General features: G+C 34.1%; 2 protein-coding genes and 2 non-coding genes across 6 annotated transcripts; all 4 read left to right on the forward strand.

The window, feature by feature from the left end:
- The first annotated feature begins 2455 nt into the window (after positions 1–2455).
- On the forward strand, positions 2456–2528 carry TRNAA-AGC (transfer RNA alanine (anticodon AGC)). The gene has a single exon. It is a non-coding gene; the product is annotated as a tRNA-Ala (tRNA).
- A 4418-nt stretch (positions 2529–6946) lies between these two features.
- On the forward strand, positions 6947–8286 carry LOC140804788 (DNA glycosylase/AP lyase ROS1). Of its 2 annotated transcripts, XM_073160919.1 has the most exons (5): positions 6947–7227; positions 7335–7400; positions 7481–7595; positions 7679–7717; positions 8204–8286. In XM_073160919.1, the coding sequence occupies exons 2-5, from the start codon at positions 7353–7355 to the stop codon at positions 8284–8286; spliced, it is 285 nt and encodes a 94-aa protein (XP_073017020.1). In that variant the 5' UTR covers positions 6947–7227; positions 7335–7352. The 2 variants fall into 2 exon arrangements, with proteins under 2 accessions (XP_073017020.1, XP_073017021.1); XM_073160920.1 differs by having other exon boundaries at positions 6947–7400.
- A 5487-nt stretch (positions 8287–13773) lies between these two features.
- On the forward strand, positions 13774–22503 carry LOC140804333 (serine/threonine-protein kinase CTR1-like). 2 transcript variants are annotated; one of them, XM_073160276.1, is made up of 16 exons: positions 13774–14571; positions 15639–15940; positions 16024–16168; positions 16508–16611; positions 16782–16990; positions 18252–18698; positions 18792–18832; positions 19055–19123; positions 19215–19315; positions 19385–19469; positions 19596–19694; positions 19887–19955; positions 20046–20177; positions 20719–20813; positions 21266–21463; positions 22182–22503. In XM_073160276.1, exons 1-15 carry the CDS (start codon positions 13954–13956, stop codon positions 21375–21377), a joined length of 2628 nt encoding a protein of 875 aa, XP_073016377.1. In that variant the 5' UTR covers positions 13774–13953; the 3' UTR covers positions 21378–21463; positions 22182–22503. The 2 variants fall into 2 exon arrangements, with proteins under 2 accessions (XP_073016377.1, XP_073016378.1); XM_073160277.1 differs by having other exon boundaries at positions 13775–14571; positions 18270–18698.
- Positions 22504–22900: 397 nt separating this feature from the next.
- Positions 22901–22981, forward strand: TRNAL-AAG (transfer RNA leucine (anticodon AAG)). Its single transcript has one exon. It is a non-coding gene; the product is annotated as a tRNA-Leu (tRNA).
- Positions 22982–24839: the final 1858 nt, after the last annotated feature.

Consider the following 24839-nt stretch of genomic DNA (forward strand, 5'->3'; position numbering starts at 1 on the left):
AATTCTAATAAAACTCCTGTTTTTTATATTTTGTAAGATATTTTTATAGATAAACTCTAAGAGAAAATGAATTTATATAAGACAAAAACTTGTGTGAGACGGTCTCACGGGTCGTATTTGTGAGACGGATCTCTTATTTGGGTCATTCATGAAAAAATATTACTTTTTATGCTAAGTGTATTACTTTTTATTGTGAATATGGGTAGGGTTGACTCGTCTCACAGATTCTGATCCGTGATACGGTCTCACAGATTATTATTCGTGAGACGGTCTCACATGAGACTCATTCTTTATATAAAGAAGAGGATATAGTTCTTGTAAAATACTTTTGCACAACCAGAAATATTACCAGAGAAAATACATAGAGTCTTGCATTTGAAGATCGTCGTTGCTATCACGTAAATATTTATATTTATGCATAATTATTTCTCAGTTATTTTTGTTTATATTATACACACAATTTTTTTAAACATTTTATGTGAAACGAAAATGACATATACCAATTAAACTGGGACAGTCAATATGCTCTGTGACGTCACATAGCTGATGCACGCACAGAAATCTCATTTGGACTGTGCGGCTATCGGTTTGAGGGGGAAAAACAAATATTGGTTGCAGATTAACTAATGTTTTTCAATATATATCAGAATAATAATAAATTAAAAAGTTTTCCACTCAAGTATCGTTAAATTTGTATAATTATGTGGTTAAAAAAATTCATGAAATACCCGTGTATTTAACAATGTGATTATAAAAAAAAACAAAAACTTGTGTGAGACGATCCCACGGGTAATATTTTTGTGAAACAGATATTTATTTGGGTCATTCATATTTTTATCGTGAATATCGACTCCATGAATTGCTATTTCTTAATTAGGACTTTAATATAAATATTTTTAAAAATTTTAAATCAAATTTATACATCTAAAATATGACAAAAATTTTGATTTTTGAAAAACATTTATTTATTTTTAAAAATTTTGATGGAAAAAATAAAATATATTTTTTAAAATATTTTTTTCTATTCTTTATATTAGTAACAATTCCATCCAACCAAGATAAATAAGTCAATTTAACGACATAATATTAATATATTTATTTGAGTGTTATCTCACATGACCAAGCATCTTCTATATAATGATTTTTATAATAATATTTGAAATTAAAATATGCTAATTATATTATATCAATACTTTTAAATAATTATTCAAAAGTTAATATTTATTAATTTTAATCATTAATTAAATAAAATAATATTATGTGAATCGCACGAGTGAAATACTAATTAACGACTAAAACTGACCTTTACGTAAATTAAATCGTCATTATTCTACATATTCCCTTCAAAATAAGTTACAAGGGCGATAGAATAAAGCCGTGAGGTCCTCAAAAATCAATTGACTCCCTTTGTTTTGTGCGTCGCAAAATTATTTGCTTTTGCTTTTGCTTTTGCTTTTGTTGCTTTTGCTTTTGAATTTAAATATTTATGAATATCATGCCAATATTCATGTACGCTGTACTCATATTTTTATTAATCCGGACGACTAGAGCATGTGGGGCATCATTGAGAGTAATCGTTAGTCATCAATAATCACTTTTAACCAAGCAAGTATTATTTATTGTGAATATTAATAAATTTTAAATAAAGATCATTCAATCTATTGTGTTTATTTTGTCTCTCAATTAAAAAAATATAAAATATTACGTGAGACTGTGTAACGAGTCAATTTCATGATACAGATCTCAAACACGACCCGATTCATACAAAATATTATATTTCATTTTAAATATAGATCAGTCTGACCAATTTTGTTCTTCTCATTTTTCTCTCTGGAAACTAATCAAGAACATTCCACTTGGGTGATTAGTTTTTGTTTTTTTCTCCAAGACTTGATAAATTTCCTTCGAGCAATATGTTTTTCAAGGAGCTCACCCTTTTTTTTCTTGTCTTTCTTTCCTTCTCTCTCTTCTTTTTTTTTTTAAAAAACTGAAACTCAACAAATATTTTGAATTTAACATTCTAGGGGTACAGCCGTACAGGGTTTACATGGGCTTCACCCTTTGGGCCAAATTAACAGATCTCCATCTAAAGCCCAACTGATACCTGGGGATTCTAGGCATTTCAATTATGATTGATTAATGAAAGAACTTAACCAATATAAAATTTAATATTTATTTTAAAACATAAATATTTATTCTTAGAATCATTTTAGAGTCAATTTAATACTATTTTTGTGCTAGATTGATCTAAAGAAAAAGGTTTATGAGACAGTAAATGGCTATTTTAAAAATAATATAGAAAACGACATGAAAAATGCAATTTTGTTAAAAAAATGTGAGTAACATGCAATTTTGCTGCAATTATTTTTTGTAAAACGATATTTTACATAAAAGAATGAAATAAAGTTTAAAATATATTGTATATTTCTAATAAAACACAACAGTCCCTAACGAAGGGGATGTAGCTCAGATGGTAGAGCGCTCGCTTAGCATGCGAGAGGTACGGGGATCGATACCCCGCATCTCCATTTTTTGGGTTTACAGCACTTGAAAAAAGTCGATGAACAAAAAATATAAGAGATTTTTTTAATTGGTTACAAAATATATTTGAAATGTTAAAATTATTTTTGTATTTGTAACCTAATATATAACTTCTCGTTTAATTTGTTGAATACTTATTTATGCTTAATTTTGTAACAGTCATATTTTATTTATTTTGTGTTTTATTGTTGCAGATTTGCCAAATGCATTATTCTAAGCTTAGAGATGTTGGAAATCCAATACGAATTTAACAATTAAAATCAATATTTTATTCCAACACATTTTATGTAATGAAATCAATAAATTTTATTAAAATTTTTTACGAGATTTTGAAAGAGTATTTTTTTAATCTCGATTTTTTCTAAAAAAACGGCTTCTTCATTTTCTTAAAAAATCATCAAATGACTTGATGGAAATTTTTTTTCGATATAGCAGAAGCAGGTGCCACCACAGCAGCAGCTGATAATGCAATTTCAATAACGGATTTTACTGCAGCCGGTTTTCACCCTCAAAACAACTGTCTTTATTTTACAATAAGCTGTGAAAATTCTTCTGTGGTAAACCAAGATAATTTGCTTTAAGAAAATTTCGAGGATGAAGTGAGTAGCATACCAAGTGTTTTCACTGGTAAGTGTTAGGTGAGTTTTTAAATGATGTGGGGTCCACGCTGAATTTTATATTCAGAATTTAGAATCCCACATCGAAAATGTTTAAAAACTGATCGTAGGAATTAGTTATAGATAGAGCTCAATTCCTTCAGTTAATGTATCCCAAAATCAAAAGCTTTTCAGCTTTGATAAAAAGAGAGTGCATAGAAAAAAGAGTGTATTTTTTTCTTGAGTGCGAGAATTCTCTTTTGTGAGTTAGAGAAAATATTTTCTCGATATACTCAGGGTTGGGATTGTGAGATATTGAGTGTATTGGTGTATACACTTGTTGTAATATTCTTCCGGTTATAAAAGTTGCAGTGCTCCGTGGATGTAGCCTATATTGGGTGAACCACGTAAATCTTTATGTTCTTGTTGGTTGTTTTATTCCGCATTATTGGGTACTATTATCATCGTGATCGACATCGCTTTGGGGTAATTCCCTAACAACTGGTATCAGAGCCTTGTTGTGAAAATTCTTAAGAATTCTGAGTATGCTCTGTGGTTGCAGCTTTGTCTGATCTTCCACATCAGAAAGGATTTTTTAGATTTTTAGCTAAGGTTAGAGAAGTGATGGCCGGAGATGATGGATCGGGACCAAAAATCAGCAAGTTCGACGGAACAGGATTTTTCGTTCTGGCGGTTACAGATTAGAGATTATCTGTATAGCAGGAAGTTGCATCAACCTCTATCTAGAAAGAAGCCGGAAAAGATGGAGGATGATGACTGGAAGCTTCTTGACCGACAAGTGTTAGGTGTAATACGATTGACCCTAACGAAGAACGTGGCACATAACGTGGCGGAGGCAAAAACAACGGAGGAGATGATGTCCATTTTATCGGACATGTACGAGAAGCCATCAGCAAGCAACAAAGTGCATCTCATGAAAAAGTTATTCAACTTGAAAATGGGAGAAGGTGCTTCGGTGGCTAAACACATCTATGAGTTCAACACGATTGTTTCTCAGCTAACATCGGTTGAAATTAATTTTGATGATGAGATTCGTGCACTTATTCTTTTGGCGTCTTTACCAGACAATTGGGAACCAATGCGGGCAGCGGTTAGCAACTCTGTTGGAAAAAGAAAGCTACAATTTAATGATGTCAGAGATCAAATTCTTGCCGAGGAAGTTCGCAAGATGGATTCTGGTGAAGGAACATCATCAAGTTCTGCTCAAAATCTCGAGAATAGAGGAAGGGGCAGGAGTGGCGAAAAGAGTTTTAACCAATGGCATGGTGGGTCCAAGTCAAGAAATGGAAAAGACAAAAGCAACTTTGAAAAGAATGTGAAGTGATGGAGGTGTGGTGAGACTGGTCACTTGAAAAGGAATTGCAAATCAACAAAGAACAACGTTAATGTTGAGGTACATCATGCTCTATTACTATCCATGGAAAGCTTGGTTGATTCTTGGGTTATGGACTCAGGAGCTTCGTTTCATATCACTTGTAATCGTAATGTATTCGATAATTACATTGCGGGAGATTACGGAAATGTTTTCTTGGCTGATGGAAAACCTTTGGAAATAATTGGTATGGGTGATATCCGGATGAAGATGACAAATGGATCTGTCTGGAAAATCAACAAAGTAAGGCATGTACCAAGTTGACACACAATCTGATTTCAGTGGGACAGCTTGACGACGAAGGTCATAAGGTGACCTTTGGTGATGGTTCCTGGAAAGTGAAAAAAGGAGCCATGATTGTTGCTCGAGGAAAGAAAACTGGAACACTTTATATGACTTCCAGTTTGAGAAATAAATTAGCGGCTATGGATGCTGGAGCTAATTCAAGTCTATGGCATAGTAGGCTTGGGGATACGAGTGAGAAGGGAATGAAAATGCTTGTTTCAAACGGAAAGCTACCGGAATTAAAGATCGTTGAACACAAGTTGTGTGAAGCTGTATTTTTTGAAAAGCAGAAAAAGGTGAGCTTTTCAAAAGAGGTTAGAGGACCAAAATCGACGGATTTGGAGCTGGTACATACTGATGTATGTGGACCATCTCCTGTGACATCCCTTGGAGATCACTCAAGATATTATGGCACTACTGTTGACGATTCGAGCAAGAAATTTTGGGTTTATTTTGAGAAAAATAAATCGGATGTTTATGAGACCTTGAAACAGTGGGAGTTAGCCATGGAAGATGTGATGGATTCATTGTCATTCAATCACATGTGGGAGTTGTCAGAACTTCCTAAAGGTAAAAAGGTTTTATATAGCAAGTGGGAGTACCTGTTAAAACATGACGGTAGCAGGCGGTACGAAGAAATACTTGTTGTAAAAGGTGAAAAGAAAGTCATTGATTACACTGCTATTTTATCTCTGGTGATAAAGTTAACTACTATCAGGACTGTACTTGGATTGATGGTAAAAGAAGATTTACATCTGGAACAGTTAGATGTAAAGACGACGTTTCTTCATGGTGAGCTAGATGAAGAAATGAATCAATCACAGGGATTTGAAGTACGAGGGAAAGAGAAAATGATGTGCAAACTTCAGAAGAGCTTGTATGGTCTCAAACAAGCTCCAAGACAGTGGTACAAGAAGTTTGATGGTGTAATGAATAATGATGGTTTTATGAGGTATCAGGCTGATCGCTGTGGTTATGCGAAGCTTGATGGTTATTATATCATACTACTGATATATGTAGATGATATGTTGATAGCAGGAGCTTGTCTGGAGGAGATTGATAAACTCGAGAAAGAGTTATCAAAAAAAATTTGCTTTGAAGGATTTGGGTGCTGCAAAACAAATCCTTGGAATGGAGATCCTTAGAGATCGGGTGAATGGAGTTTAGAAGTTTGAGAAGATTCCTGAAAGCAATAGTCCAGCTGATATGCTCACGAAGGCTGTTATCATTGAAAACTGAAGTTGTGTTTGACTTCAGTTGGTCTTCTGGACTAACAAATGAGGATATGAGTTGCTGCACTGATGGTGTGAAGACATGATTGGAATCAAGTCTTCAAGTGGGAGAATTGTTAGGTGAGTTTTTAAATGATGTAGGGGCCCACGCTGAATTTTATATTCAGAATTTAGAATCCTACAGTCAGAAATGTTTAAAAACTGATCGTAGGAATTAGTTATAAATAGAGCTCAATTCCTTCAGTTAATGTATCCCAAAATCAAAAGCTTTTCAGCTTTGATAAAAAGAGAGTGCATAGAAAAAAGAGTGTATTTTTTTCTTAAGTACGAGAATTCTCTTTTGTGAGTTAGAGAAAATATTTTCTCGGTATACTCGGGGTTGGGATTGTGAGATATTGAGTATATTGGTGTATACACTTGTTGTAATATTTCTTCCGGTTATAAAAGTTGCAGTGCTCCGTGGATGTAGCCTATATTGGGTGAACCACGTAAATCTTTGTGTTCTTGTTGGTTGTTTTATTCCGCATTATTGGGTAATATTATCATCGTGATCGGCATCTCTTCGGGGTAATTCCCCAACAACTCCCTTACCCGACTTGTACACATGCATGAATTAATGTGCAGCTATGCATCACAAATTCACAATCAATGATATAGATATGCATCTTTCTTATGGTTGAGGACTTCTAATATGGAAAGCTGACTTAAGAACTAGAGCAATGAGCCATGCCTCTAACCATTTAAATCTGCAGAGTTTCATGGTAAAAGTTGTCATCCACGTGGCCTCTTAATGAGAATGTCGATATTATACGGCCGTTTTACATAAATAAGCAGTTAAAGACTTGAAGCTTTTCATTTTGTACATAAATAAGCAGTTAAAGACGAGTGCGATTTTCAGACTTGTACAAAACCTTTCTATAAGTTTTAGATTGATATGGCTCTTGTGACATACCCAATTAATGAAGAAAAATGGAACTAATATCGACTTCTACTCAAACTAGCTTTCTAGCTAACAAGGTTCCACCAAATGTTGCACATCAGCGAAACTATGAACTCTATCAAACCACCAGAATGACGATGTAGCTCCCAAGAGCCTGAGAAACTATGCACTGATGAAACTTGTTTATCATGCAATTGCATACGCGAAGCAAACTCTGGAACTGTTAGGGGAACTCTTCTGGTATGATGTCATTTATCGTATCCATGAGATTTTTTTTATCACATAGAACAACTGATTGGCAAATTCCCAAGCCAATGTATAGAAACTAATACGATCACTCATAACAGATACCTTGCAGAACAGCTATGAGGGGAAGTTTTCCACTTAATGGTACATACTTCCAAGTAAATGAGGTAAAATATGACCAATTCTTAGTTCTGATATAATTCCCTGCCCATCATGTATGCATCCTCAAATAGATTTTGATATAAAGGTTTTCTCTGACCATGAAAGCAGCCTTCATCCAATGGATATTCCAAGAGAGTTGTTATGGAACATGCCAAGAAGAACAGTGTATTTCGGAACTTCAATACCGACAATATTTAAAGGTAAAAGAAGGGCCATAAACAACACGATAACTTAACATACATATCGAGAGATACTGACATTAGCATCTAGTTCTTGTTATCAGGGCTATCAACAGAAGGAATCCAATATTGCTTTTGGATAGGTATGCGCGGATATTAGATTGTTTACATTTTAACTTCTTCCACTTGAGTTATGTTATATTTTCCAAGGTTGTTAGAAAACTAATAAAACGTCCTTGTTACTTCTCCTAACCTTTTTACTTAACCCATTTTATCTCAGTGAAAAAATTACTATTTTTAAGCTAAAATTTATATTCATGCGCCATTAGACAACTTAAACTTGTTAAACCTTGGAACTAAATAATTTCCAGCAAACCTCACAGCTACCTTTTGGTACAAAACCCATCATATCAGAAGATAACAGGTACGAAATGAACATGATAGTTTCACACTATTTGTTTTGAGCAAGTGTATGCTGCTCATATAACACCTTTATTCCCCGTTAGAGGATGTTAAATTCACATTGTAAAAGAGTGATATTTAATTGACTGTATTGTTGTGACAATTTCTATGAGCTAAGCTATCAACAAGTCAAAGTTGTCAATTGTTCACTTTATATTTTCCCGCAGGGTTTGTTTGCATCCGGGGATTTGACAGAAAAACAAGAGCACCAGGCCTCCTCATTGCCAGATTGCACTTGTTTCAACTGTAATGGATGTTGCACTTGTTTCAACTGTAATGGAAATCAAATATCCGTTGAAAACTTGTTTCAACTGTAATGGTTGTTGTACCATGTGAAAATGACTTTCCTCATAAAAATTAAGTACTCATAACTCATACCACGCAATACCCAGGTGTTGTGCCTGGAGCCCAATGCACCAGACTACGAATCCACTCCAACGCCTTAAGTGCTCTCACCACTGTTGTATGAATGCCTGGTGCTTTCCTACCAGCACCCCAGTCGCTGGCAAAACTCGGAAAATCGTACTAAACACCCAGGGCATCCGAACAGAATTACTTTGTGTATGAACACAAGTACGGAACATTTCCCCTTCATTTGTTCTTTGCATTTTTCCTCTTCTCTCTGGGGCCTCTAAGTCCGTGTTGGTCAGCAGGATCCTTCTAATGCTATTGCTTGATGAGTATCAAAAACCGCTAAAAATCAAGACAATTTAATTATCTGACAAGGAGGTCATGCCAAACTTCTCCTATGAGCAGCTAGAGAACCTCGGCAAGATTCAGAAGTCAAAACATCCCAGAAGTAATTAATCAGCTGCCCTTGTTTCTAATTTCTGATAGTTAGCTTTTAAATTTTAGGCATCTAACACAGGCAGTCCAAAGTAACCCGTAAGTCTACACAACACCCATTAAAGCCAAACTAAAGTAAAAGCTCAACATTGGATCAAAGTCCCCAACTATTGCATCTTCAAGTGCATCAGCCATCTCTCGCATTTCAATCTCACAATCACTTTGGTTTCCTAACATCACTGATTACGCGTTACCTTCGACAAAAAAAAAAAGATAACCAGGAATACGAACACAACCAAAATGTATTCCATATGCAAAAACTCGAAGTATAAACAGTTACCGATGAATTTTACCTGCTGAATTTGTATTTGAAAACTGATCGAGAACATTGGCTTACGTGTTTTCTTTCGATGAATATATTAGAGACGACGCATACCATTTGAATAACGCACAACTCGCCCCTCGGAAGGATTTCGCGTGAAGCTTCTAGTAGACCGTGTTTGTGCTCGGAGTTAGATTTGGAAACTGTTGCTGCTTGCGGTCTATGGCCTTCCCTCCTCTTTTGAATTCCGTTTTCGAATGCGCGCCGTTCGGCGGGTAAGATATTGGACGCGGGGTAGTAAAAAATGGGCCGGCGGTTTATATTTAGGGCTCTCTTGAGGCCCATTAAAACTTGCTTCAGGTACTTGAATAAAATTATGCATAATTAAACAAATTAAAAAAAGTCAATTTTGAATTTTATTTTTTGCCACATATAAATTTGAATGTAAAGTAATAAACTGTGTTGATCTTGACTTTATGATTGATATATAACCTCCTATATAAAATGGTGATTATAGTTCAGATCTCGTTAAAGATTAAGTTGTCGTCGATCCGGACGGTACTCGTAGTTTCAAGCAAGAACGTACACAACAACGCAGATCACTTCATTTTTCAATTACACCTTATTCTTTATATTTCTAACTCTTTATTTTTATATACTAGTTACTATACAAACGCGATGCGTGTGTGCACAATCTTTTTTTATTATTATTGATGGACTGAAGTGAAATTTGACAAATTATGGAGGGACTAAATGGATATTTGAATTGTTGAAATAAAATAATAAAAATAAGAGTATGTTGAAATTAAAAAAAAAACAAAACAAAATACAAAAGTATAATATTAATATCATATAAGGGTAAAATTGGAAGAAAAATTTTGTGTCCTCTCTAGGTAGTTATTATTATGTCCTCACACTTAATATAATAGTATAGATATAATCGATAAAGTTTGTCCAAGATCGTTTCATTTATTATATAAACAAAAAAAAAACTACATGGACTCTCAACTTGTCGCTAAACTTGCACCGACCAATTGAGCACCACTCACCAAATTATGCTATGAGATTTTAACATAACTAATGCTAGCTAGTAGGCTCTTGTTAATTTATTGGCTCTCTTTCTTGTATGATTTCAACCTTAATTTATTATTATTATATGTCCAATTGCAAATACTAAAAACCGCTGCCGTGGAATTCAAGTGTATTGCCTCAATAATGTTGTCTTTGTGCGTATCGGGCTTCACGATATTTGAACTCCCCAGACCCACTAGTTTGGGGAATATACGAATACCCCCAATAATGACGATTATTATAATCGTGTTTTAATCCACTTGCGAGGAAAATTTGGATGGTGAATGAATTGCTCGAGAAATTGCTAATTTTCTAATGCAACTATGCTAACACAGCTAAGCTCTCGCATTCAAGCAATGATTTCACTCTGTGAGGCAAGATAGATGTCCAGACACACTATCAACTAAATTTCTATAAATTCAGATGATGAGAATCTGGGATGGATTTGAAAGTGTTTCGCGATAAAAAAAACCAATGAATTAATATATAAAATTATTATAAATCATTATTTACAATCGAATATTTGAACCGGAGACAGTAGAACTCGTTGAGAGGAGCTAGAGTCAAACTTTGATGAACCACTCCCAAGTTGTTTGGTTGTCTTGCACTGCATTGACGGTTAGGGATTATTTTCTGGGCTCACATAATTTGAGTAACTGTAAATAGATAAGTTATCTAATAAGGCTATGTTTGGTGTGTAGGATAGGATAACTAATTGGATTGATAACAAAATTTAAGGTAAGGATATATAATGTGTAGTGACGAAGAATGTTTTGTTTGGTAAGATTTTAATGAGTATGATAAATATTTTACATTTTTTGTTGTTGAGACAAAAATACCCTAAACTAACATTGATGACAATTTGGTATATAAAATGATATTTGTAGCAATGTTTTCAAAATCATGTGTTCGGCTATTAATAAATAAATATTTTATAAAATTTTAAATTATAGATTATGTATTTATCTGATAATTTATTTTTTAATAAAAATTAATATGATTTTGCATTTTATCTCCTTTTTTTCCTATTTTTTTCTCTATTTTTTTAGGCGTAGAAGATGATATGTGAATTTCTAATTATTTTTTTCTCTATTTTTTAATTTTATTTAGTTTCATCGTGAAATTATTATGTGATGTGTGTGCAAATAAAAAAAATATAAACCATCAATTGTGGGTAAAATGGTAATTTACTTTATATTTTAGGAATTGGATTATCAATCCTCCCAAAATAATGAGATGTCTTTTCACCCAAATAGGTTTTTTTTTATCATGATTTTATTGATTAATTAGACCAATAAAAAATGAGACAAACATGAGTTTAACAATCTATAATTTGCTTATAACACATATCAAACATACACTAAAAGACTTAATAAGGTGATCTAATTAATTATAAGTTTCAAAAGTATTAAATAAAGAGTGAGTCTCATGTGTAAAATATCAGTCGCACAAATACGACCTGTGAGACCGTCTCACACAAGTTTTTGTCTTAAATAAATTGGTATGATCAACCTTATATGTAGAAACTCCGCTTTAATTAAGTATTCTATTATAGGTCAAATACTGCTAAGGTTATGATCTTCGAGATACGCAGAATTACACATAAGATATATAGTACACATATTCTAGATTTCTCTCCTTCTCTCATATGAGGCAAGAGCAAGATAATCGATTCTTTGTTGTCTGAGAAAATCCATAACTGCAACGCTATATCAATTATTAGATTCTAGTACGTGTTTATTGTTATTTATATTTTCCGATAAAGTTTCAAACTAAAAAAACCGAGGTTCTCCCAGATAATTTATAAATAAAAAAAAAATACACATAAAAGCGAGCTTTATGATTGTCATCTAGCAAGTAATTAAACAACATATGAAAAATTTCCTTTTAGTTATTATACTTTTAAATGATGTTATATCAGTAAAGAAAAAAGGAAACAAAAGTGTTATTTTCTTTTACTCATTTACCCATTAATGAGATGGTGAAACATCATAAAAATAAAATAAATGAGTCGGTGAACAATTATTTTCAAATGCATCTTATTTTTAAATAGACCATAAAAAATAGCTCAAAAATACATTCAGCTTTATAAAATTTCGTGTTAGACAAATCACCTAAAGTAAAATATTATACAATATTATTGTTTGCACGGAGAAATTGTGCGGGCGTACCAGATACAAAATCTTGTCAAATAAATAATATGTCTTCTAAAGCTTTTGCTATGATTTGTGTTGAATGATGAATGATGAGTTGTTGTCCAAATTCCGAACTCCATTCTTCTTTTGTTTCATTGTTGTCCGGTGCTTCCTTCACTTTCCCACAATTATCCATCGTACCATAACTTCCCAGTCCATGGTTTGCTCCGACTTCTCAAAATTCCGAACATTCCCTCGACCTAGTGGGCCTTTGATGTATGCGCATGACATTTAATTTAAGTTCGAGTCCAATCATGGTAGCGTGGCATTATTGCAGTTTCATCTTGTTTAGCATATTGTTTTTAGTAAATTGGTTAGACTCATTTCTTTGTTGTTGTCTTATAAGTGAAATTACAATTGAAATAAAGTTAACGAATTCATTGATACATTTGTTTTGTTTTTGTATAAAATGAAATTAATATTAAATAAATTTCAAATCCATAAAAATTACAATTGCATTTACATAAATTAACAAGTGATGAATTTGAAATCTACCTAACATAAATTTATATAAGCAATCAAATAGATCCTTAAGAGGAAGTTCAAGTTGGTGCAGTAAATGATCGAAGATTAATCAATCGTTATGAATTTGATTGTTGTATTCTAAAATTTGGGTAAAATTATATCATAATTGCATTAAGAATGTTTCCAAACACAATGAAATCATGTTTTAATTGTTTAGTAGTTGCTTTATATAATAATAAAATAAAACAATAATTATTTTTATTGTGAGGTGCGGCGGGAGACTCACTCAAATTGCATCCACACACCATATCACGCCGTGCGGTGTATATTTTGATCACGGTTTTATTTAGTAAATAAATTGAAAATAACAGCGAGATAGTTCGATTCCAGCGATTTTTTAAATAATTTGACCAATTCTAGGTCACCAAGTGTGACACACACACAAACATATTTATATATATATATATATATATATATATATATATATATAGTTGTGATATGATACTATACATAATCAATGTACATATTTATATGTCACATCGTTAATAACATCTAATCAATGCACATACTTATATGAACATCGATGATGTGACACTAATTTATTAGTTGTGATTAAATATATAAAAATTACACATCTAATGTGTGCATGTCATCTTATCGATGTTCACATAAATATACATTATAAATGTACAATATATCAAAACTATATATATAATTATTCCAAATACAACTTTGAATTTTTTGTCAAATCAATTTGAAGTTCGTCATCGCCAGATTCATTAATGGCAAGCACAACCATAATATTTTTCTTCTCTTGAAACAAATTTGTTTTAAAAGAAAATTGTAACAAATCTTTTTAACAAATATTATAAATTTAAAATCCGAAAGAATATTTCGATCAGTCCATTTGCCCAAAAGCACCCCTCTCTCCATCAAACGCAAGAGTCAAGACGAAACGAAGAAGGGAGACAAAGCGGAGCCAACACAATATATAGTATAGGGAGAGAGCGATAAAACCATGCCATGGCGGTTTTTCAAATTCCTTGATTCGATTTCGTATATCAATTTGTAGAAATCCATGGGAATGCCTGGCAGACGATCGAATTATACTTTGTTAAGTCAAATTCCCGACGAATCACTGTACCAGCCACCTATATCTGCCGCAGGTGGAGGAGTAATGGTGCAGCAGCCGTCTTACTACGAGCCTCAATCTGGAGATAATAATAAACAGAAGATGGACAGGACTGCATTTGACTGGGATCCGATTGATCAGCGGATGATTCAAGCGCAGCCACCGCAAAACCGGATCGGAACGACGGCGTTTCCTTCGTCTTTTGGGTTGCAGAGGCAGTCTAGCGGGAGTAGCTTTGGTGAGAGCTCAATTTCTGGAGACTATTATGTTCCTTCTCTGTCGAACCCCGAGGTGACGTCGGGTAGCTTGAATGACGGTGGCGGCGAGTTGTGGGTGAAGGCGGTGGAGGTATCCGGTGGAGGTGGTGGAGAGTCGTCGTCTTCGAAGAGCTGGGCGCAGCAGACGGAGGAGAGTTACCAATTGCAACTTGTTCTAGCTCTTCGTCTCTCCTCAGAAGCTACCTGTGCTGATGACCCTAATTCCTTGGATCCTATTCCCGACGAATCCACATCACGCGCTTCCTCTTTCTCCGCTTCCGCTGAGGCCATTTCCCATCGGTTTTGGGTAAATAAAGCAACGTTGGTTTCTTTAATGAGTTTTTTTCTCTCCCCGACTGTTTATGGAAGTGCTTTCTTTTCTGGGCGGATGAATTATACAAGGATAACGTACTCGACAAAGAATTGTTTGATTGGGTGGCAAATTGGTTGTATGCTCAAAAGTGTATCACTCCAATAGCACGAGTACCCAAAGTCATTTAAGATATTAGTTTCCTCTAAAGATGAAAATTTAGACTTTTTATTGAATTCTATCAATTTATGTAGTTTAAGAATATTAAATTGATCACTGTAAGACAGTCGAGTTCAATTTGCTGCATGAGATATGGGTAGAAAATGAAACAAGGATTGCAAGGTTTTTCACTTGGGGATTTAGGTCGGTGGCTGCTTTGATTGGTGTTGGAAATTGAGTAAAGAGTAAGATTTGACAATTAGGGTTGAAGCTATGGTGTAGGTGACTGTAAGAACATTCTTTATCACCCTCTAGAATCTAGGCACAGAGGATATAATTGCTAAAATATTGATTTTTGGGCAACGGAGGATTAACAAGCTGTCTTTTGTGCATGTTGAGAGATTATATAATTATGTGCTTGTAATTAATAAATTAGGCATGAATGGAGTGGCCATGAATAGATTGATTGCTAGAATGTAGAGGCACACCATTCTGACCCTTTGCCTTTATAAAATAGATAACATGGTGGTCAGATTCAGACACAATTCTCCCTTGGTTTGGTGCTCTGAATCCAGATTGAATGAACATTTAAAATCAAAACAATAGGCTTTAAGAAGTTGAGGTTCTTATTAGTTCTTACACGAGAAAATAGGTCAAATGAATAATAAATTTGGAACTGATGACATGGTTAAAATTTGCAACGAGATTTATATACAAGAAACTCCAGGGTTTGTCTTAGTGATAGCTTGATCACGTTGGCTTTGTTATGGTGCATTACACTTGGCTTTGTTTTGGTGCATTGTGTAATTAAATAAAATATCTGTAGCAAATTTTGGTTTATGTTCTGCTATAATTTTCTACAATTACTACATTTCCTTATTTTCATTCAATTGCTTTAATTTCAGGTAAATGGCTGTTTGTCATACTTTGATAAAGTTCCCGATGGATTTTACTCTATTCGTGGGATGGATCCCTATGTTTGGGCAATGTGCTCTGATCTTCAGGAAAGTGGCCGTATGCCATCTCTTGAATCACTGAAATCTATTGATTTTGAATGTGTCTCTTCAGTTGAAGTGATTTCAGTTGATCGAAGAGGTGATCCCAGCTTAAGAGAGCTACAGAATCGGATTCATAACATGTCATCTAGTAGCATCACCCCCAAGGAAGTTGTTGACCATATTTCAAAGCTAGTTTGCAATCATATGGGGTGAGCATAGTTCCCATTGAGGATTTCAGCAAACCTTTATCTTTTATATTGCATGAACAATTACATTTTGTTGTCTTTGTTAGGGGTGCTACTTCTAATGGCGAAGATGACTTAATATCCATATGGAAAGAGAGCAGCGATGACTTAAAAGATTGTTTGGGGTCAATTGTGCTCCCCATTGCTAGCCTGTCAGTTGGACTATGTAGACATCGTGCGCTGCTATTCAAGGCAAATTTTGATTTTATATCTGTCAATTATTTTGTCTATTGTAGTTGCATGGTCTGGAAGTGCAAATTTTTTGGTGGCATCACAATACCCACATGATCTATCATTATCCCATTTTTGGGTTTTCACCATTTTCTATTTCATAAAATTTCTCTGATTCCCTAAATTCCTGTCTACTTTGAGATTATTTTCCAGCCTCCACTTGTAATGTATTGACTCATGCGATTCTTCTGTCATCTTATTCTGTTGCGAGCTGTTTTCTTTGTTCATTTATCATTCGTAGAGAATTGGAATTGCAACTGGAATTGCAACTGATACATTATCATTCTATCATACTGACAGGTTTTAGCTGATATTATTGGTTTACCATGCCGAATCGCAAAAGGATGCAAGTATTGTACCAGAGAAGATGCTTCCTCGTGTCTTGTTCGATTTGGTCTTGATAGGTTTACTTACTACTTTTAACTTGAGCCATTCTCATTAATCTTCAGTTATTTTTATTCTTGAGGTTGTTAGGTAAGCTACTTTGTTGGTAGAAGATGTCTTTTATCTTGTCTTATGTGCTACAAATAGAGTTTGCACTTGCTATGACAATATAACTGCTTTGCCGCCACAGGGAATATCTTATTGATTTGGTTGAGAAACCAGGATGCTTATGTGAGCCTGATTCGCTGCTAAATGGTCCTTCCTCTATCTCAATTTCTTCACCATTACGCTTTCCACGATTCAGACAGGTGGAACCAACAATTGATTTCAGGTCACTGGCGAAACAGTATTTCTCAGACTTTCAGTCCCTCAATCTCGTGTTTGACGATTCTTTACCAGGTGATCATCTTTTTGGTACACTTTTCATGTCTGATCTAACTTGCTCTGGGCAACCTGCCTTCAGTGTATCTTATCCATAAGCTTCCTTATGGCTTCTGAAATTCACCGACCTTCTCATCATTTTTCTTGTTGACGTAAAGTTTTTAGCTGCTTTACACGATGTTATCAGACTAGCATATCTTACAGGAACCAATGTGTGAAAGGAAAGAACATCTTACAAGTTATATATTGATGTGACATTGCTGACTAGATAGACTCTACGGACTGAAATAAAATGAAAATAGCAAGCCTGTAATTTAGGGAGTACAAAGAATAATCAGAAATTTATAACTCTCACCAAATGTCAAAATAGACAGATAATTTACTAGTGTAATACCCTCGTCTTCTGATTGTTCTACTGTCTTGGACTGAGAATCAATTACATGACTGTCACTGATTTGGGTTTGGCATCAGGCGAACGAGAAGCTTTTTGAATGATCAATATAAGCACTGCTCTGTGTTGCCATCTGTCGTACCTGCCACTTGGTTGTCACCTATGAGCTATGGAATTATCCTGTGCATCTCTTGCGTGCACCACTACAATGGAATATAATTTGGAAGCCCTAAACTCCTCTATGACTGTTCATCCTCTTTATCCCTGAGTGATATCTTCTGTCCACTCAACCGAATAAGTTGGTTTTAACAGATGGAATGATTTCTCTACTTTTTCTTTCTTCTGCTCCACCCTCATAGGAACTAGGAAGCTCAATTCGCACTAGCACGACCCACTATAATCACAACGAAAACTATAGCCAATGCAGCCCCGTGAATAGAAATTATTGCCTTACACTGTGACCTTATTTTTCTGCTCAGAACTTGAATTCTTGTGACGCTTAAGACCTCCCTTATTGAACAGCCATTAAGTAATATAATCCTAGCTACCACTCTCAATTTTGATTTTTTTCCCGTCTTTCATCCTTGTTTCATGTTCGACTTCCAGTCTTCTTCTACTCCTCGTGTGGCTTTCTTAACTATCTTCCAGTTTGCAATTATTGATTGGATCTTAAATTGAATTCTCAGCACTATCTTCTATTATCAAGAGACTGACTGGCATCTGTATTGATTCTCTTGGCTATAGTTTGATCAATGTGTGTTCGTCACGAAACTTCATTTTTTTTTAGTTTCTATTCTATTACTCTTGTTTTTCACTTATCTAAGCTTTAGGTATTTGTGCTTTAGCTGATACATTAAAATTGTTGGTCTGAATTACGACTTTAAACAGTTCCCATTTTTCGGACAGCTGGAACTGTTGTTGATGGAGACAACGGTGATTCCAAGTATCCCAAGCACTTAGACAGATCTCATACTGATAGAAACAGCTCTTCTCCCAGCTCAAGTAATCTTGATTTGCCGCCATTTCCCACAAATTCGTGGATTAAGATTCGTGACAAGGAACTATTGCTTTCCAAACCATCTGATGCCCATAATTTGGTGAGCTCCATGGACACCGTCAAAGACTCAGTTCCTTTCCAGAACATTGGTCTATTGGGGAATAGAGATGGTCTGCCATTTACTGGCTTGATGAATGCAAGAACAAGTAAAAGTAAAGAAGCAGGGTTTGTTGAAGCACAAGTTTTTCCAACGAAATCTATTAGCGACTTCCCATTTGACACTGAAGATCTGAACATTCCCTGGAGTGATCTTATTATAAAGGAGACCATTGGGGCAGGTCTTTTTTCACTTGCTCATGAACAGTTAGTTGTCCAACGATTGATTCTTTTGCTTTGTATGCCTAATTGTTGTGATTGGTTGGCATTCTCAGGGTCGTTTGGTATAGTTTACCGTGCTGAGTGGAATGATTCAGTAAGACATCCATCTTTTATTGTTCAAAATTGTAAAAAAGTGGTGATTCTCTCGTGTCCTTGAATTTATTCTCCATTTATTGTTTTCTCTTTTTTGCTTGCAATCCTAAAACCATCATTTTATTTGTTATCATACTATTTTGTTAATAATTTTCTTCACTGTATTTTATACTGGACTTCGACATCAATAATTTTAAATCTTACAATCGAAGACATCTTTCAGGAAGTTGCCGTGAAAATTCTCATGGAACAAGACTTGCATGCAGAGAGATTCAAGGAGTTTTTACGAGAGGTTGGTACCGGCTTTCTCTAACCAACTCTAAATGTTCTATTGCTGTTTTCTTCTAACCTTTCTCTCTCTGTGTGTGTGTCTGTTGAGCTAGGTGGCAATAATGAAAAGATTGCGCCATCCAAATATTGTGCTTTTTATGGGTGCTGTAACTGAACCCCCAAACCTGTCCATAGTGACAGAATATCTATCAAGGTAAATGTAAGTCATTCTAGTTGAACTGCACTGTAATTTATTTTAAATGTCTATACTTTTCATTTACAGAGGTAGTTTATACAAACTTTTGCATAAACCTGGTGCAAGAGAAGCGTTGGATGAGAAACGGCGATTGAGTATGGCTTTTGATGTGGTATGCCTTCGGCCCTTCAACTATATTTTTGGTTTCCTTCTTGGATAAATGAAGCCTTTCTTCCCATCACATTTCTCTCCCCATATCCCTTGTTTTTTCCTTGATTAGACATGCTCATTTATGCAGGCAAAAGGGATGAACTATCTTCATAAACGCAATCCTCCCATTGTTCATCGAGACCTGAAATCTCCTAATCTTTTAGTTGACAGAAAGTACACAGTGAAGGTAAAAACTTAGGCCATTTTCTGCTTGCGTTAATGGTGCACCTTGTATTCTCATTGACTGGAGGCTGCAACGGGTCTAGCATATGAGTGGGTGAAGCATAATATTTTCCTACTAAACATGAGCTGAAATCGTTTTTTCCCTGAAAGGATGTTTTGTTCACACAAGAACTTACCTTCCTAATGTTTTTATTAGGTCTGTGATTTTGGTCTTTCACGTCTAAAAGCAAATACATTTCTTTCGTCAAAATCTGCCGCTGGGACTGTAAGTAATTTACCAAAATCGGATATCGTCCTTTAGTTTTGGCTTATTTAGAGTTCATTGATTGAGATAAACATCTTTCCTTTCTGGTAGCCTGAGTGGATGGCACCTGAAGTTCTCCGTGATGAGCCATCAAATGAAAAATCAGATGTATACAGTTTTGGTGTGATCCTATGGGAGCTGGCAACATTGCAGCAACCCTGGGGCCACTTGAATCCAGCACAGGTTGGTGAACAAGCTCTGATATTCTGTGATTAAATATTGAAAACTATCATTTTTTTCGTTGCATCGGCAAAATATTATTGTTAAATTAGCCATTGGAGAGGTTATGGAACAGTTAACTTTGGAAAAGATGAGCATTCTGAGCTGGATCTGTTAATTATTTATTGAATAAAATGTCACACATTAATATATCAGCAGCATTTGAGCGTTATGCATCACACTGTGGTATTATGCTGGAAAATAAATTCAACTGATAGGAATGCTTCTGTTCAATGATTTTGAAGTTGAAGTGGGTTCCAAGTTTTTATTAACTGGGACATGTAAAAGGTGGCCAATAAAATTACTAGGTCGTGGAGCAATTGGTTTCTTAGATTTAGGTTCAAAATTCGAGTCTAACCAGATCTGTACTTGTGTTAAAAAAACTGAGATATGTCAGATAGCGGTAATGTGGAATGTAGTTGCTTTATGTTGTTTCTTTTGGTATTTTTTTTCTCAAGTATTTTTTGAGAAGTGATATGTTATCCCTATTTCTTGAACCTGCAAGGTTGTAGCAGCTGTTGCTTTTAAGTCAAAAAGACTTGAAATTCCACATGATATAAATCCTCAAGTAGCAGCTATAATTGAAGCTTGCTGGACCAAGTGAGTGAAATCTGTGGTTTACTTATATTTTTTGGAGAGCATAGGATTGGTTTGAGTGGATATGCTGTTGGACTTATTATTTATATGATAATTTAGTTGCTGCACTGAACTGGTGATTAATTTCAGTGCTCCCTAAATTTGGTTCACTTGCATTTTGGTCTATATATTTTATTACTTGATTTAACTTGTTCTTTCTGCTTTTATTCTCTATCTTTACACACGTTTTAGATGCATGGACATATTTTCATATGCTGGCAATTACTTTTCTCTTATATTTTGCTAATTCAAAATTAAGAAATTTTATGTAACTTGTAATGTTTTTAAATGCTTGATGTTTATGTTATTAACTGATTTATACTACCAAAGAAATTTTGAGGTAAATCTGCTTACATCTGAGTTCAGAGATGGATGTGCTATTTTTTACTCGCTTTATTTAATATACAATACTGCAGTGAGCCATGGAAACGCCCCTCTTTTTCCAATATCATGGAATCTTTGAGAACATTGATCAAGTGTCCTGCAACTACACAACCTAGTCGTGCAGAAATGTCGTTGCTTTCGTGAAAGTTTTTGTAGCAGGAGTGCAAATAATGTTCATGTGCTTAAGACTATTCTGATCTAATTTCAGGCTGGAGGACTATCTGGATTGTGTAAGTTTTCAATGTAGAAGCTTAACTTTTGCCGAATCTGAACATCATGCCTTACTTAATAGTTTAAGGTTAAAGTTTTGTGAAGCAACAGGTTGAAAAAGAAATTTTTGCCCCCTTGTAGTCTAAGCGATAGACATCAAGAATGTCCTCGTACAAAAATGGAAATGTGAAAACATTCATATGCCCATTACATTGTTGGTAGATAGAATCTGTGGACTATATTTTATAACTCTATTTGCTTGCACATTTGGATTGGATTGATTTGATCTGGTTGGATGATTGATTTCAAGAAGGGTTTAAACACACATTTTAATTAACTCGTTTTCTTCATTACATTTGAAATTTATCACACTTACTAATAATGCATTTAATTCAACCTAGTCAAATGGATAGAATATGATCTTAGGTATGTCAAATCTATTAGTATCTAGTTTCCTCCTTCTGCATGGTTATGTGCATTGTCATGGTGTCTCGATTTTGATGGGAATGAAAATTGCAATTTTTATGTAACACAAGAAGAATTGACCTCCTACATGTTGCCATTTCTTTTTTACTTAGACCACTCATAGTTGTTGAAACCGTAGGCCATATAAGTCGTCTAATTGATTTGTTTTTTACATACTAGATTGAGAGATGCCGGTTGACAAAATTGGCCGATATTTACATGTTATCACCTTATTTGACTTAAAAACTAACCCATGGCTTGATGTTTCTGCAGGTGTGCCCGTGTACATAGTAGCTCACATGAACTTTTGAGAATTCAAGAAACAGTCATTGTGTAGGAGGAACCATTGAAATTGTTTTGCTATTAAATCATGTCAGCGCTAGGATGAAAAATGTTTGTATACGTGTCTATTAGAGCTTGTCTCTGTTGCAAGCAAAAACTTGTTTAGAGGAAAGATATTATGGTCGCACACGCCATTCTTGGTGTGCTTGTGTCTGCGCAACGATGTATCAATCATTCAAGGGGTAATATCGATCCATTTCACATCCTTTTTTCAAATGGTACATCTTCCTTGTTAATAGACGATTCAGATTCAGGATTCTCTTTCTTCAGAGCACACATTGCCATCGAATTTAATGTACGGAATAGAAATTTTTCTGCTGCTCTATTAACTTGGAAGCATGTATTTTTAATTGTTCCAACAAATACTTAATTGTTATTAATGTGAACGTGTTTGGTATGACAATATTCGTAAGATTGAATATGTTGTATAAAAGTAACTTTAATCAATAAATCTACATTTTAATAACCTTTCTACGGTGGAGTATTAACAAAAATGAATCAGCGTTTTCCGATTTTGTTCACATTATATTTTTGGAAATATCGAAAACAAATTTGGGTTTTAAGTATATTTCTATTTCAGTATTCGAAAGTATAGGTGATGATACCTCGTTATTGGATATATAATTTATAAAATGAATACTCTTAAAAGCGTTGAGATGGCCGAGTTGGTCTAAGGCGCCAGATTAAGGTTCTGGTCCGAAAGGGCGTGGGTTCAAATCCCACTCTCAACACATGAAATTTATTATTTTTTTTCCCGGCTGCGTCATTTTTAAATTTGGCACCAGCTCTCTCCAAAGAATCAAAAGTTAGGCCCATCCACCACGGCCCAAACCATAGTTTCGTCTTTAATTTAATTTTGAAGATTATTTTATATTTTTCTTATATAAAATAGCTGAGTTACTTTCGTCTTTAATTTAATTTTGAAGATTATTTTATATTTTTCTTATATAAAAAAACTGATTAACTTTATTTTTCACTCATTTTTTTAAACACAAATTTATGAATGGAAAAAGGAAAATCAGACGCACTAATTGCTCTGTTCGATCTCAACTGTCTAGCCTACACTATTTTTAAGTTGTATTTGAATCGATGTATTTTAAAATCCATAACTAGTTAATTTTTTAATCATTGTAGTGAATTTCAAATTCATTCTATTATGAAGACATTTCCAATAATTCCTTCAACTACGTTTTAAAATCACAGTCTTTGAATCGAAATGCAACTAGTTAATTGGGTAGAGAGATTTCAAAAACATCGATTTCAAATGTATATTTTTCATAGTTTGATAACTTAAATAAAATTCAAATTAATCTTATACTTATTTATACTACAATTAAACTAATCACAATAAAGTTCAAATCCTTTGAATATTGGAGTCATTTGTTGATTGTGATTGAAATTAATATAGTGTAAATTTTTTTTTGTTTCTCTCACCCCATCGAAGAAGGTATATTCACATGCTTATGTGCTTTTAAACCCCATTAGATGAATTGTTGTAATTTTCTGTAGTGAAGGAAAAATTAAATAATTTATTTGGTGAGTTTTGGATATTAAAATGAAATGTATATATATAAAGTGAATTTCACTCACCTTTGGTCTACTGAAATGTCAATAACCTTTGGTATTTTGAAAAGTAAGTTTCTGAAAGAACAATAACCTTTGATATTTCCAAATTTCAGTTTTTGAAATGACAATAATTTTTGGTATTTGGAAAGGTTATTGACATTGGGCATTCCAAATGGTCAATCTTTTTCCTATATATATATATTAATATCATCCTCATTTTTTAATGAACGAATTTCTTATTATTCTCCGAACTTTCTTTTTCTCGACTGTTGTTACTATTATTTATTTCAAAATCGTGATAAGCTCAAATATCATTCAGTTCACATGTATCACACTTTGTGTAAAATGGGTGCAAATATCATCATTGTATCATGGGAAACAATCATCTACATAAACCTTGGAACATTGTAGAAAATGACAAATATATTTTAAGAAGTTGTAACAGATTACATGCATATTTTGGGCTTCATTTTCTTTTAATTTTATCTTTGCATAGTCATTGTTCATTGGTTTCAATATATTATGAAATTTAATTCATTGTATTATTCATTGGGTTGTAATTTACAATCGGAAATTTGAATTTTAAAATTTCAAGAGATGACGGCAGAAGATGCTCTTCCACCTCAATATGTTGAATCCAGCATCGTTCCTTACTGAAGATGCTCTCAAACCTACTAAGGCATATGGAAATGTTTAGACGATCATTGTTGTTGATGCATGATACCGTTCAGTTATCTTGTGTAGAAATTATGTAATGATATTGCAACAGTCGGTTTTGTTCGGTTTTAATAATATTCGGTTTGGCCTTTTGGTTTACGTTTTAAATGTCTAATCCTAAACCAAACCATTTTCTTCCGGCTGAGTTTAGTTTTTTTTTTTTTTGTATTACAAACAGTTATTACGTTTTGGGTAATGAATTGAGTTATAAATGAAGTATGTTAGAAATCTAAAACAAATATAATAAAAACTCACAATCAAACTAATTAAGATTTTGATTACCTTACAAATATCTAAACAAAATAA

The sequence above is a fragment of the Primulina eburnea genome, chromosome 11, assembly GCF_022965805.1.
Source record: "Primulina eburnea isolate SZY01 chromosome 11, ASM2296580v1, whole genome shotgun sequence".
In the NCBI taxonomy this organism is placed as follows: Eukaryota; Viridiplantae; Streptophyta; class Magnoliopsida; order Lamiales; family Gesneriaceae; genus Primulina; species Primulina eburnea.

Coding starts and splice junctions, on each gene's coding strand:
- LOC140804788 (XM_073160920.1), top strand. CDS start 7,353: ATGAGGGGAAGTTTTCCACTTAATGGTACATACTTCCAAGTAAATGAG. Junction 7,401..7,480: donor CATACTTCCAAGTAAATGAG/GTAAAATATGAC, acceptor TTTGATATAAAG/GTTTTCTCTGACCATGAAAG. Junction 7,596..7,678: donor AATACCGACAATATTTAAAG/GTAAAAGAAGGG, acceptor TCTTGTTATCAG/GGCTATCAACAGAAGGAATC.
- LOC140804333 (XM_073160276.1), top strand. CDS start 13,954: ATGGGAATGCCTGGCAGACGATCGAATTATACTTTGTTAAGTCAAATT. Junction 16,169..16,507: donor ATCGTGCGCTGCTATTCAAG/GCAAATTTTGAT, acceptor TCATACTGACAG/GTTTTAGCTGATATTATTGG. Junction 20,814..21,265: donor ATTGAAGCTTGCTGGACCAA/GTGAGTGAAATC, acceptor ACAATACTGCAG/TGAGCCATGGAAACGCCCCT.